Source organism: Mus caroli, unplaced genomic scaffold, assembly GCF_978045245.1.
Source record: "Mus caroli unplaced genomic scaffold, Mus_caroli_1 scaffold_2, whole genome shotgun sequence".
Taxonomy (NCBI): Eukaryota; Metazoa; Chordata; class Mammalia; order Rodentia; family Muridae; genus Mus; species Mus caroli.
Genome location: NW_028227257.1, coordinates 158,047,668 through 158,061,877, shown reverse-complemented (window position 1 = coordinate 158,061,877; position 14,210 = coordinate 158,047,668). Strand labels below are relative to the sequence as shown.

Here is a 14,210-nt window from a genome sequence, read left to right as displayed (position 1 = left end):
AGCACCCACACTCTGACTCTCTCTTCTGGCCTTCATGGGCACCAAGCATAAACATGATACAGAATACCCATACATATTTTAAAAATTTTTAAATGTAAATATGCTACTCATAAAAAATTGTTAGACTGCCCTGACATAAACATAAATCTCTTTCCTTTATGTTTTACTTATATTGATAATGAAGGAAATTTGAAAGCAGCTAAATAAAGAGTTCAAAAGAGACATGTATGTGACCTTCAAAGCTAGATACAACACAATTTTACTTTCCTTACACACTGGCAAGTGTATCTTTCATTGACCTGCCTGCATACCACTGTAAAATTGATTACAAATCTTCCTAAATTGATCTACAAGTTGAATACATTAGAATAAAAATCCCAAGTTTTTCATGGTTCAAGGAGTATATGAAAGAGCACAAAGGGGAAAAAATGGTTTTAAACATTATTTGTGGAACTTTAGATAGAGTTGGCTCAGCAGTTAGGAGCACTGCTGCTCTTCCAGAGGACCCAAGTTCAGTTCCCTGAACCCATGTTGGGTGGCTCATACCCATCTATAGCTCCTGTTCTAAAGCCTCTCATTTTCATGGGCACCTGCACTCATATATATAGACATACATGTAGATGCACACACCTACACATGGTAAAAATCATAAAAATAAACATTTTTTAAAAAACCCGCTTTAAAAGCTAACAACACTATGGAAGTTAGGAGTTCACACTTCACAATTTCATAGTTTTAATATTTTTTAACTGGTACACAAAGGATACACATAAACAGTACAGTGTTAATTTTTTGATACATGTGTAAACTGAATGTTTAAGTCAAGCTAAATGTTTATTTCTTTAAATATTTATTATTTTTATGGTGAAAAACTTTAAAAATCATTTTTAACTATGTTTTTTTTCCTTTCTTACCTAGACTTATAAAATAGGACAGTATTCTGTTGATATCCAGTCACTTTACTATTCAGTAACAAATTAGTCCACTAATTCATACTCTCCATCTCTCTCCCTTCACACACTTTCACACACACACACACACACACACACACACACACACACGAGCACATGCAAGCACAGGTCTCTTTATGCAGCCCGAGCCCCGAACTTGTCACCCAGATGTCACTATGCCTGGCTGACAATTTCTTTCTTATTATTTATATGTGGTGTGTGTGTGTGTGTGTGTGTATGCACATGCAAGTTGTGTGCAGGTACAGACACCTGCATGTGCATGCTGGAGGACATCAGCCATCCTGACCGATTACTCCCCTCATCCCCTTGAGACAGGGCTTCCTGCTGAATCTGAAGCCTGCTGTTTTTAGAAGTTAGCTGACTGACCAGTCAACCCAGGAGCTCCTGTGTCCTGTCCTCGGGGGTGGGGTTACAAACAGGCCACACTGGCTTTTTATATGGGTACCTGGATCTGAACACTGCTGCTGCTTGCGTAGTGTTCTTCCCCTCTGAGCCACACTTATTTATAAAGTCAGCCTCTAATGAATATGTTAGAAATTAGCTAAAATAATGAAAAGGTTTTCAAAGAAAGACTAAAATGTCCCCCAAACCAATTCTATTGAGAAAAAAAAATGTCCATGACAACTGTGGAGCACTAGGTATAGTGGCACACACTTGTGTAAAAGCAGGATGACTGTGGGTCATTCTTAGCTAGATTATAAATGTGACGCTAACCTGGGCTACAAGAGGCAAAAAAAAAAAAAAATCAAACTCAAAGATACAATTTGTAAGCAGACTAAAAACAAAACTATGTGTTGATTAAAACCACAGCTGATGGAAGCATGAACTCTAAAGCAAGGGCTGGTAGATCTCTGTGAGTTTAAAGCCAATGAAGTCTACAAAAGGAATTCCAGGCCAGGGATACAAAACCACATCAAAAACAAAAACAAAAACAAAAAACTGCTCTAGCACCCAAGAGAATAAGAGACAGTTTATTCTGGAACCATGGCCAGACTATGATTCAGAACCATGAGTGACCATGGCCCAGAACAGATTCAGGTTAGCCTAATACATACATAGTATGTACACATAATTCCCACTGGGTAACACCCTCATTATGTTCTGTTACATAACAAAAGAATGCAAGAAATTAAAGCACTCCTCAAATACACTGCATACTGAAATAACAAGTAGGTTAATTATAGCAAGGTAGAAAATACATTGCAAAATAATTTACCTAATAACCCCAAGAATGGTTACTAAGTAACTTACTAAGAGGAAGACAATGGTTGCCCATTAATAGCACAAAATAATCTGGCTCCAGACAAGCAGCACTGCATGCAACTCTTCCCCTACCAAGTTCTAACTAGGCAACTAACTGGCTTTGTAAATCTTTAACAAGGGCGGAGTTTTGCTGGGGTTTTTTTAGAAACTTCTGTTCATAATATCCTCTGATATTTCATTGTATGGCCTGGAAAGATGAAGTGGCCTTCCCAAAGACCAAGTTCAACTCTAAGTTCCCATATCAGAGACAAGTGCTTCTAACTCCAGCTCCACCCTCTGCTGAATCTGAAGACACCAAACTCACTCATCTGCACATACTCACACACCAATACATAGAATTTAAAAGTTAAATCTTAAAAAAAAAAATGTTATGTAAAATTACCACAAAGATATATATTGTTTGAAATGTGTTCTCCTTCCTGTTCCTGTCATTTTTGATGGGAATGGGGAGATACACATGTGCTTCTTTTAAAAATCTTCCAGAAAGGGGGCGCGGGGTGGGGGTGGGGAGCCTATCCCAATAATCAAAACACAGAAAAGCAGGCAGAAAGAGCCATGCCACCACAATACTACTTGATATGTCCTTATTTTCTACAATGTATTTATCAGGAAGCTTACCAAACTTCACAACTGCTGCTAGAGTGAGGGCATTATAGGTTTCAAGCAGACACTCTTACACATAAATAAAGCCACAATATATACTTGCTGAAAGCAACTAAGAAATGAAATTCTAAGTCCTTTTGCCCAGAATAACAAACAGAGATGGGTAGAAAAGGGGTAAGAGTCCTGAGACAAGCTACACAGAGAAAGCCTTCAGCAAAGAAAAAGACAACCTTTGTCTGTTCTTGCTTATTTGGACCAGACTCTGGAAATGGCAGTATGCCCAAATTTCTGTTACAGAGCTCTGTTCAATATGCCTGAAACAAGTTCCCAATCAACGCTGAAGTTAACTTGATTCAGAATGACCTACATACACACACTACAAAATAGATTTCTTACAAAAATATGAACTGCAAAATCAGACTCCATGGAAACACACATAATATGAACCACTTGAATCAGAATTATTATTAAGTAACTAGAGCCTATAACAGCAACACTTGGAGTAATGGGCAGAGGGATCCCAAGTCCCAGACCAGGCTGAGTTACAAGACTTGAAAAGAGAAGTGAGGGGGAGAGGCGGCTCAGTAGGGAAGGCAGCTTGCTTGCTTAGGCAAATCTGAAATCACTTAAGTGGAACCCATGTGTGCTGGCTAGTTCTATGTCAACTTGTCAAAAACTACAGTCATTTGAGAGGAGGGTACCTCAATTGAGAAAATGCCTATAGCAAAGCTGTATGGCATTTTCTTGATTAGTGACTGAAGGGGGAGGGCCAGCTGATTCAGAAGCCTCAGTGAGGGGCTTCTGCATCAGCTCCTTCTTGCCTCCAGGCTCCTGGCTGAGTTCTTGTCCTAATTTCCTTCAATGATGGACTATGATGCAGAAGTGTAAGCCAAATAAATCCTTTGCTACCCAACTTGCCTTTGGTCTTGGTGTTTCATCACAGCAATAGTAATCCTAATGTACAAAGAGTAAACCAACTCCAATGTTGTCCTCTAACCTCCACACAAACATCATGGCATGGCATGCCACCCCACCCCAATAATAATAAATCAATTTTAGTAAACAGAAATAGAGCTGTCTAGGGAAACTGACCGATAGGAGGGGATGGTGGAGAGAAAAGAGGAAAGTAGTTAGAGAATATGCTCAAAACTAAAATATACATGTGCAAAAGTTAAAGAAAATAATGAAAGGCTAGAAGGGTAGATAGCTCAATAGGGTAAGGTTTTGCCATTAAGCTGACAACCTAAGTTCAATTCCTGTAACAACGGGGTCAAAGATGAAAGACAACTCCAGTAGATTCCTTTAATCACACAAGTGCCAACACATGTGCATACACACAGATAGACACAAACACAGACAAATACACACAAAAAAACGTTTAAATATTTTTATTTAGAAAAAAACAAGAATATTAACAATATAACGAAATGTACATATACACAGACAGATACAAATGTAGACAAACACACACAGAAAATGTTTAAACGTTTTTATTTAAAAAAGAAAAATAGAAACAAGAATATTAACAATATAGCAACAAAGCTCTGTCTAGGCATTTTAATCTCCAATTTTTTAAGTTCTTAAAAAAAAAAAAATTACCAGATTCCATAAGGAATAGGGGGGACCTAACCAGAATCTAAAAAAAAAAAGCTTTACAAGGAATAAAGGAGTAATAAACAAGAACTTTTGTGCAGAATAAAAACTAATCAATAACTTTAAAAAAAAACAACTATTGAAACTTACAAAGGAGAAAAAATATATAATAGACATAACCAGAAAGTAAAACTGAGCAGTTTCCTAAAGAGAGAAGAGTGGTATATTTAGAAAAATAGCACAGCAGGAGAAATTAAAATATGTAAGTATATGTGTGTGCATGTGTATAAATACAAAAATATCCGGAAATACAGTAGTCTCATCTCCAGATGGAAACAGCCATCAAGTGACAGCACGGCATCCTCTTAGAAGACCACCACAGTTAAGCAATCCCTGCAAGATCTCACATGCACACACACACAAGCACACAAGCATGTGTGACAGCCACTAAATAAAATATATTTAAAAAGCTGTCTGAAAGGAGACAAATTAAATACAAAACTATTAGAAGCATCTAGATGATGGAGCATGTCTGTAATCCCTGCAGAAACAAGAATCTTGGGTTCTAGACCTGGCCCTGTACTCAGAGACTTGACTGGGACTGTAGTAAAACAGGTCAGGCAAAGCATTGCCTTCAGAAGTTTAAAGGAGAGTTGTAGGTGAGCTAAGGTGAGGAGTGCTCATCTGCCATGTGTAAGGCCTTAGGTTTGAACTCTAGCACTGCCCCTGCAAAAAGAAAAAAAAAAAAAAGTCCAGGAAAAAGAATAGTACAAGTAATAACAGAGTCTAAGGTGAAATTTGTTTGGTTAACGTGCCATTTTAAAAATATTTTCATTTATTCTTTGAGAATTTCGTGTATGCATATAATGTATTTTTGATGGTTTTCATAATGCCATTTTTAATAGTACATAATCCTAAATTACCTAGCCTCTGCATCTGCAATGGGGCTAGGTGCTGTTTATTTTCTTGTTTGACTGGTTTGTGTTTTGAGACAGGGTCTTCCTATGCAGCCCTGGCAAACCTGAGAGATCTTCCTGTCTCTGCCTCCTGAGAGCTGGAATTATAGGCGTGTGCCACTACATTAAGCTTTATAATGAGTCTGTTGTGAGGATAAATTAATTCAGTTATTTACATGTGTAAAATACCCTGGCATTTTTATGTACTATACATAAGCACTCAAGAAAACAAGACTAGAGACAGAAAGAGGTATAACAGATTTTAGATTTTCATTATAGTCCCTCAAGTAATAGTGATTGGCATTTAGCAATCTTCCTGTAGTACTCAACTGGGGAGTGGGATTTGTGGAGTGAAATCTAATGACAGTAGCTATATTTACTGCCCCCACCCCACACACACACTGACTCAAACAGAAAAAGAGAAAATTTTAAAAAGAAGGGTGTGATGCACATACTATGTAATCCTAGCACTGGATCAGAAGCAGCAGGATGATTGCAGTGAACCTGAGGTCACCTCTGGGCTGCAGATTAAGTTCCAGGCCAGTCTGAGTACACAGTGAAATTCTGCCTCAAAAAATAACATCACAGAAAGAAGCAAGGAAAAGGGCAAGAGTGAAGGTAGGGCAGAGGGACAAGAAAAAAGGAAAGAGAGTAGCTGAAAGGGGGGACAGGAAAAGGCAGGAGGAGAAAGAAGGAGGGGGAGAAAAAAAGGAGGGGATGAAGGATGGAGAAGAGGGGCAAGAAGGAGGAAGAAGAGGAGGAGGAGGAGGAAGAGGAAGAGACTGGAAAGAAAGCCTACAGAGGCTGTGCAGTAGCACATGGCTATCTCCCAGCAGAATGAAGTAGAAGCAGCCGAATCTCAGGGCAGGCACCACCAGGCAGGGAGATCTGAAAAGCCAAGAGCTACAGCTCAGTGATAGAGCACTTAGCCTAGCAGGCCTAAAGAATGGGTTCAATTCCATCCCCATCATGGCTTAAAAAAAAGACACATAAATGGGCTGGAGAGATGGCTCAGTGGTTTAAAGCACTAACTGCTCTTCCAGAGGTCCTGAGTTCAATTCCCAGCAACCACATGGTGGCTCACAACCATCTATAAAGGGATCTTATGCCCTCTTCTGGTGTGTCTGAAGGCAGCTACAGTGTGCTCACATACATAAAATAAATAATTCTTTAATAATAATAAAAAAAAAGGCACATGGTCCAAGAATCCAGTCATGTGAGATTTCTAAGTGCTTGTGAAAAACCTCCAAGAAACCAAGACAAGAGCCTTGTGGAATTCTTGGATTAATGCTTCATATCACTCCCAGGTGGAGTGGAAAAGAGTAATTTACTTCAGACTATTCATTGCAATTGGCTATTGTTATTTGTTGTTTGGCCACTAGACACTTTACTCCTGTGGGTCCTCTTAAACCTATATACAAATCGTCTAATGCTCTGAATAAAGTTGGTAAGTGCATGAGACTTTAGTCCACCTCATATATTCGCTCCATTTTCTCAGGTCCCTCCACCTCTAGAGCAGTAAAAATGAGGCTTAAAGAGAAGAGGTGTAGTACTAAAGTTTCCTCAGAGCTATGAAATGGGGAACAGAGAAAGCATGAAAATCCTTTCAGCCCGAAAAGCAACAACAAAAGCCACTTGTTCAGATCCAAAACAAGTTTCTATGCTGTACATCTTTAGTATTCCTGAAGACTCCACAATGATGAGGAAGGCAATGGCTATATTAGATCCAAACAGAGCATTCACTGAGCCACCTGAGCAGTGCTGATCTCAACAGGAAACAGTATTCTAATGGTGAATGGTCTGAGGACTACATAAACTGATCAAAATAGATTGACTGTCCCACAACTAACCTTAAGCAAGTTTGGCTTAAAAGGCCTGAAGGAAGCAAATCTAAGCTCTACACTTCTGTTACAGAAAGGAAATATTCAGTCAAACATTCATAACTGTGCGCTGCATTTGTTATCAAGTGTAATGTGCCATTTGATTAAAAAAAAGTGAGAAGCACATTTTCATCAATGGTTAAGAGGATGTGTATTTGCAAGTACTACTCTAACTACTTAGATCACACTGATATGTCAAAGACCTAATAAAAATGTAATTGTGATTATTACATTACTTGCTTCTTAGGTCCAATGACTAAAAGGTAGGTATATATGCTTGTAAATATATTTGTGGGAATTTCTAAAACATTGAGGCTTCTTACGTAAATACATCTCATCTCATACTTAGTAAACTATTGCTATATTTATCTGCCAATCTTTAAATTTCCATCTTTGTCATTCATCATATTTATAAATAAGACTAGGAAAATATTTCCCATATATAACTAATGTATGTTTAAATAACTGAAATTTAAACTAATAAGCACAAATGACACCATTATCTTATTTAGAACTGATGGTCTAACCTTCCCATCTTGTTTCACTCAGAGTTAGCTACTTAACTTGTGGTAAAGAGCGGAAGACATTTGTAGACAGGCTTTCCTTCTCTTCTGCATTGGCTATACAGTAATGATGCACTCTTACAAATTATACTTACTGTTAATTAGTAAATCTGGCACTAAGTGTGTGTTTTAAAAGACAAGTATTTATGCCTAGTATTTATGATGCAGTATGAAAGTTACTGCACTATATATCTGATCTCAAACAGATAGCCTTTCCAGTGGCAATTAATGGATAATTAATTTCTTTTATTTTGTTCCCAAGTTTAACATTTTTGTCCTTGTTGTTTTTACACCTTAAGGTCATTTAATGCAACTTACAAAGTTAACTTCCAAAGCTTCAGGAACAAAACTGAGGCCTTTAATATGACAGCAACATATATATTCAGGGCACAACCAAAGCAAGGGGCCTTGTCCACTTTACTTCCCAGCTGCCAACATTTAACACAGCTCACATCAGAATGTCAAAATTAGCAATGGTGTCACTTTGTTCTGTTTCTAACCAATCTTAACAACTGTACATAATGCCACAGTACTGGCTTATATTATGACTGTTAATGAGATTTGCATTTTAATTATTATATAATATTCTTTTTTTTTTTAAGATAGAGTCTCATTGTGTAGTCCTGGCTGCCCTGCAACTCCCTGTGTAGAGCAAGCTGGTCTTGAACTCAGATCTCCTGTTTCTGCCTGATCTGCTGAGATTAAAGGTATATGCCATCATACCCAGCTATATTTATTAATTTTTTAAAGCATAAAGGAACGGGGGGGACAGAAAGGGAGGGGAAAGAAGAAGAAAGAGGGGAGGAGAAGAAGGAGGAAAAGGGAGAGGGGAAGGAAACGTGAAGGAAAGGGGAGGAAGGAGGAAGAGGAAAGGAAAAGCAGAGACCTAAAAAGACAGGCAAAAGAACAGGACCAAACAGGACTCATGTTCAAGGCCAGCCTAAACTACAGAGTGAGACCCTTTTTTAATTTAAAAAACATCAAACATGAACCAGCAAGTTTTTTGTTTGTTTGTTTTTGAGATAGAGTCTCTCTATGTAGCCCTGACCATCCTGAAACTCACTAGGCTGGCCTTGAATTCAGAGATCTTGCCCATGCTGCCCAAGCGCTGGGCTCAAAAGCGTGAGACACCATGCCCAGCCAGCATCTTTCTTAAAATTCGTATTTCAACAATAAGCAGGTAAACAGTTCTGATCTACAATGAAGAGGCCTGTGAGGCAGAAAGTTGATTAGAGTGGTATGAGCCCCAAATGGATCTGGACTGATCAGAGCCACAGTGTGGAAAAAGACTCAGCTGGCTACTGAGGAAACCCATCCTGGTCTTGAACTCACAGTAGTCCTCCTGTCTCAGTCTTCCTAGTGTTGAGATTATCCTTCCCCTGGAAGTCCTGGAAAAAGTATGGCAGAGCTCCAGAACTGTGAGTATAGCAAGCTGTGTTCAAACACTAAGTTCACCTTATTAGAGTAAAAGCAAATACAAAACCTTGTTCCCTTTCACAGATGCATAAAAAGTAGCAAAATCTCTGATCTCATTCCTTATAAGAGCTCTCCACAAACTATACAATAAACCACTTTAGAAAACAATGACAATTTCTTATAAACAGACATATACCATGAAACTATTCGTTTCACACAAATGTATCTGCCCTAAAGAAACAAAAGCAGAAGCAATGAGAATGTTAAAAGCACATAAAGACACTTGCTATCAAGCCAGACACCTGACCACACCCCAGGACCCACAAGGTGGGCTGGAGAGAACCATTCCTGATAACTAGACTCTGATGTCCAAACATACTGGGACACATATGTACCCACATACAAATAAATAAAAAAATATTTTTTAAAAATTAAAAAAATCATTTGACTATGGAAAAATGTATACATAAACATTTGTATAAATTTAATATGTAATTGGCAAAATTATGAAAACAATCTATATTTCCAACAACAGATACACAAATGCTTAACAATGGAAATCATTCAGCACTAAAAAGCAATGACTTCCATTGCATACACTAGCAAGATTTTGCTGAAAGGACCCAGCTATAGCTGTCTCTTGTGAGACTATGCTGGGGCCTAGCAAACACAGAAGTGGATGCTCGCAGTCAGCTATTGGATGGATCACAGGGCCCCCAATGGAGGAACTAGAGAAAGTACCCAAGGAGCTAAAGGGATCCGCAATCCTATAGGTGGAACAACAATATGAACTAAGCAGTACCCCCCCCACGCCCCCCGGAGCTTGTGTCTCTAGCTGCATATGAATCCGAAGATGGCCTAGCCGGCCATCAGTGGAAAGAGAGGCCCATTGGTCGTGCAAATTTTATATGCCTCAGTACAGGGGAACGCCAGGGCCAAGAAGTGGGAGTGGGTGGGTGGGGGAGCATGTGGGGGACTTTTGGGATAGCATTGGAAATGTAAATGAAATAAATACCCAATTAAAAAAAAAAGCAATGACTTTGTTATAAGGAACAATATGGGCAAATCTCAAATAAAAAAAAAAATATGCTGTGTGAAAAAGCTGAACCAAAATAAAGGGGTAGGGGACAGGTGCATGACTGTATTCACAGAAATTCTACAAAATATAAACTACTCTATAATGTCAAAAAGCCTGAGAACAGGGAATGGGAAGGAAAGGTTTACTAAAAGCACGTTTCTTTCTTTATGTTGATGATCTCTTGGAAATACGTGAAAATTTGCAAGATATTATTATAAGCTTAAATTATATGTAATTTATTTTACCTCAACAAAAGTCAACAGTCTGGCATGGTTATCCCAGTCTCTCAGAGGCACAATAATGGAGAGTTGAAGGCCAGTGTGGACAGCTTACCAAAGCTACCTCAAAATAAAGCTTTAGAAGAAACAGAGGAGCCAGATTTGAGTCCCAGGAAGCACACGACAGCTCATAGCCATCTGTAACTCCACTCCTAGGGAATCCAATGCCCTCTTTTAGCTCCCATGGGTAACAGGAAGCCCATGTGGTACAGAGTCATATTTGTAGGCAAAACACTTATGTACACACAAAAAAATTAACGTTTTTACAAAAGATGCTAAGGCAGATGGAGGGACCAACAGGGCCACAGTGAGACCATTTCAAACATAACAAAACAAAAAAATAGGCTTGCTCAACTCAAAACAAAGCTAAAAGTGGTAACTACAATCATTCAATACAAACTGCAAGGTAAGGATTCCACATTCCCAGGTTACCTATATCATCATTACATTTGTCTGAGACTGATTATATGCCTGAGTTCTATTAGGATTACATATTAATGTCCAAACTCGATGCATTAATTGCATGTTTCATGGTGGTAACCGTGTGAACATATCTGTTAAACTGCCAATAATTTATGAAACACTTTTATGATGTATAGTACCCAACAATGATAATAAACTGTTACCAGTCTATATATTTATAATACTTGTTACTGTTGTATTAGAGTACATTATTGCTACTTTTTTTAGGAGTAAATTTTTTAAATGATGTTTTTTAATATGTGTATTGCCTGCATGTATGTCTGTTGTGTGGGTATTAGATCTCTGGGAACTAGAAAGCTGCCATGTTTGTACTAGGAATTGAAATGGGGTCCTTTGAAAGAGCAAGTGCTCTTCTTAATCGCTGAGCCACCTCTCCAGCAGACTAATACTTTTTTTTAAATTATTTTTAAAACTGCTTTTCTGCACCAACAACAGCCTCATGCACCTTGCATTTCCCACTCTTAACAATATCAACTATCCATAGGAAATAGTGGATTGACTTATATACCATGCAGACTATGTAGGTGCTCGCTACACCACAGTAACATCTCCTAGTGACATTTCTTAGCAGGTATGTGTCCTCATTAAGCAATGCATGACTATACTTAAGACACATGCTGCTATTTGACTAAAAATGAACCCAGAAGACTTTACAAGCTGGTACCTGTGAGATGTGATTGATGGATGACTCCATCCTCCGCAGCTGAGATGCTTGGATATCCAGCAGCTGGAGCACATTGTTGGCCAATGCATTTATTTGATAAGCAACACTAGCTAGAGATTGAGTTGTATATGCTTTGGTCTCTTCTAGAGCTTTTCTCTTGTCTGTAGCCTAAAATAAGAACAAAAAGAACCAATACTTAGTTAATATTCATTAAACACACATTCTATACAACTACAGAATAATCCCACTCCCCCACCCCCATTTAAAAAGTTCAAATTGGTTTGGCAAGATGGCTCAATGGGTAAAAGTGCTTGCTGCACAAGCCCAGTGACATGATTTTACTTCCCAGAACCCCCTTAATGGTGGAAGGAGTAAAACAGCTCTACAGCCGTCCTCTGTCCTCCCCATGCACTCTGTGGCACTGGCACCCTCACACCTATGCACAAAGTGCACACACACAGTACTGCTAAAAAATTGGATGGAGGAGTAATTTAAAAAAAGTTTGGAACTAATCCAATGATTCTTGGGATTCTGGATAAGGTTACAGATAACAGACTTTTTAAAATATTGGTCTTGTAATTCTGCAATATTTCTAAATTCAATTATTTACTCTAGTCACTACTTACAGATTACTTAAGATGTTTAAACAATTATGGTATCTGTGTAAAACAAGTTTACTTTTTCCTTTGAAATCATCTTTTGTCTCAGTTCTTTCTCTTGCTATTTTAGTAGCTAGAAATACAAGTATAATGTTAAATAGAAGCAGCCATCCACACTATTAAAAGCAAAGTTGTTTTGCATTAGAACACAGAATCTTGTTCAGTGGCAGAGCACTTGTCTAGAATGTTCAAGTACCTAGGTTCTAGAATCCAACTTAAGAACTGGAGGGGAAAATATAGGTTTTCTACAGTTAAAAGTGCATATAAAAATATTTGTTTACAAAGCCAGGTAGACTTAAACTTGAATAAGATAATTATTTCAGTCATTATATTCTAGAATTTCATCTGCCTGGTTTTTTCTTTTTTATTTTCAACTTACAAACAACAGACATGAATAGGAGGAAATGTCAGTGTTAGGCGAACATCTATTTCTCCTTTTCCACCCACCAAAATCTTGTATGTTATTTTCCAGTTTTCTTTATTATAAAATTATATAACTGCATATAGTCAATGAGATGTTAACAAAAACAATTCTACTCATAAACACATAAAAATCTTTTCATTCCAATGCAATAAAGTAAAATATAGTCTCACATAACAATAATGTCATATTTAATCAAAGACAGTATTTTACAGAGCTTCCTTTTTAAATTTTAAGGTAAGGAAAGAGTATCATAACTGGTTGTTCAATTTGAAATGGTCAGCCCTGAGGACATTCATACAAGTAACATTATATGGACTCAACAGGTTTTTAGGAATACTTATGTGTATATGTGTATATATACATATGCAATAACAATTGATTTTTTTAAAAAGGCCATGCTTTTTGAAGTAAAGCAGGTGACTGTGTTACCAGAAAATGCATTTCAAGTCACCATTAATTTCCACTCATATAAACTATAAATTTGACCAGCAGATTGGCATAAAATTCCTGCTGCCAGTTATTTAAGTTTGTAGCTCCCTTAGATAACTTTATAATCACCAACCAACCTTAGTATGTCCACAGACTACTAAATAACTAAGAATGTGTCCACAGAATTAAAACTGGCATTAACCATGGCAGGCATTCTGCTAACTAATGACTCTGGGATTTGATGTATCATGTGAAGCCCATTTGTCATTCCTGTCTTATACAACAGATGAAGGCCACTTAAAGGGAATCAAATATACACAGCTTTGAAAGAAAAGCTCGTTGTTTAAAATAGCTGTACTTAAAATAAGCAACACAGTGAATACATTTAAAATAAACCATACAGGAAATTCCTTAGATAACTGAACTCTATGGTCATCTCAGCTACGACCAACTCTCTTCTGCCTCCTTCCTCATCCACCTGCAGACATCAAACCTATTAAATTAGGACTGATAGCTGGAGTAGAATCCTTGAGAAGAAGTTAATGACTTCGTTAAGCCCTTTTCTGCCCACTCATGTCATCTTCAAAAGGCATGGATGGGTGGGTGGGTGGGTGAGTGAGTGAGTGGAAAAATTTTGTAAAAACCTCTTTCACTGCCTAAAGTAAAAAACTGCTGGTTATAAGCAATCACAATCTTTCTTCTTCATCCTTCTATCTCCCTCCTTTTCCAGTGAGAAAAAAAAACACTGTCCCCAACTATACACTTGTTTCACTTGCCTTTCCTCTTCCTTACTCTTTCTTTACCTACAGGTAGATCATTTTCCCGTTTTATTGTGGCAATGCCTGCCTCCCCAAAAAAGAAGGAAAACATCCTCAAGCCAGGAGTGACATTATACAGCTATTATAATGCAAGCATCTGGGAGGCAGAAAATGATTAGCAGTTTGAGGACA

At 37.9% G+C, this 14,210-nt stretch overlaps 1 protein-coding gene across 8 annotated transcripts in view; it reads right to left on the bottom strand.

Annotated features, from left to right (window-relative positions):
- Abi1 (abl interactor 1) overlaps positions 1-14,210 on the bottom strand; it is a 91,571-nt gene that overhangs the window by 38,618 nt on the left and 38,743 nt on the right. For all 8 annotated transcript variants that reach the window (XM_021156195.2, XM_021156200.2, XM_021156197.2 and 5 more), the window contains exon 2: positions 11,749-11,916. In XM_021156195.2, coding sequence (XP_021011854.1) covers positions 11,749-11,916 — 168 coding nt within the window. The remainder of the gene's footprint in view (positions 1-11,748; positions 11,917-14,210) is intronic.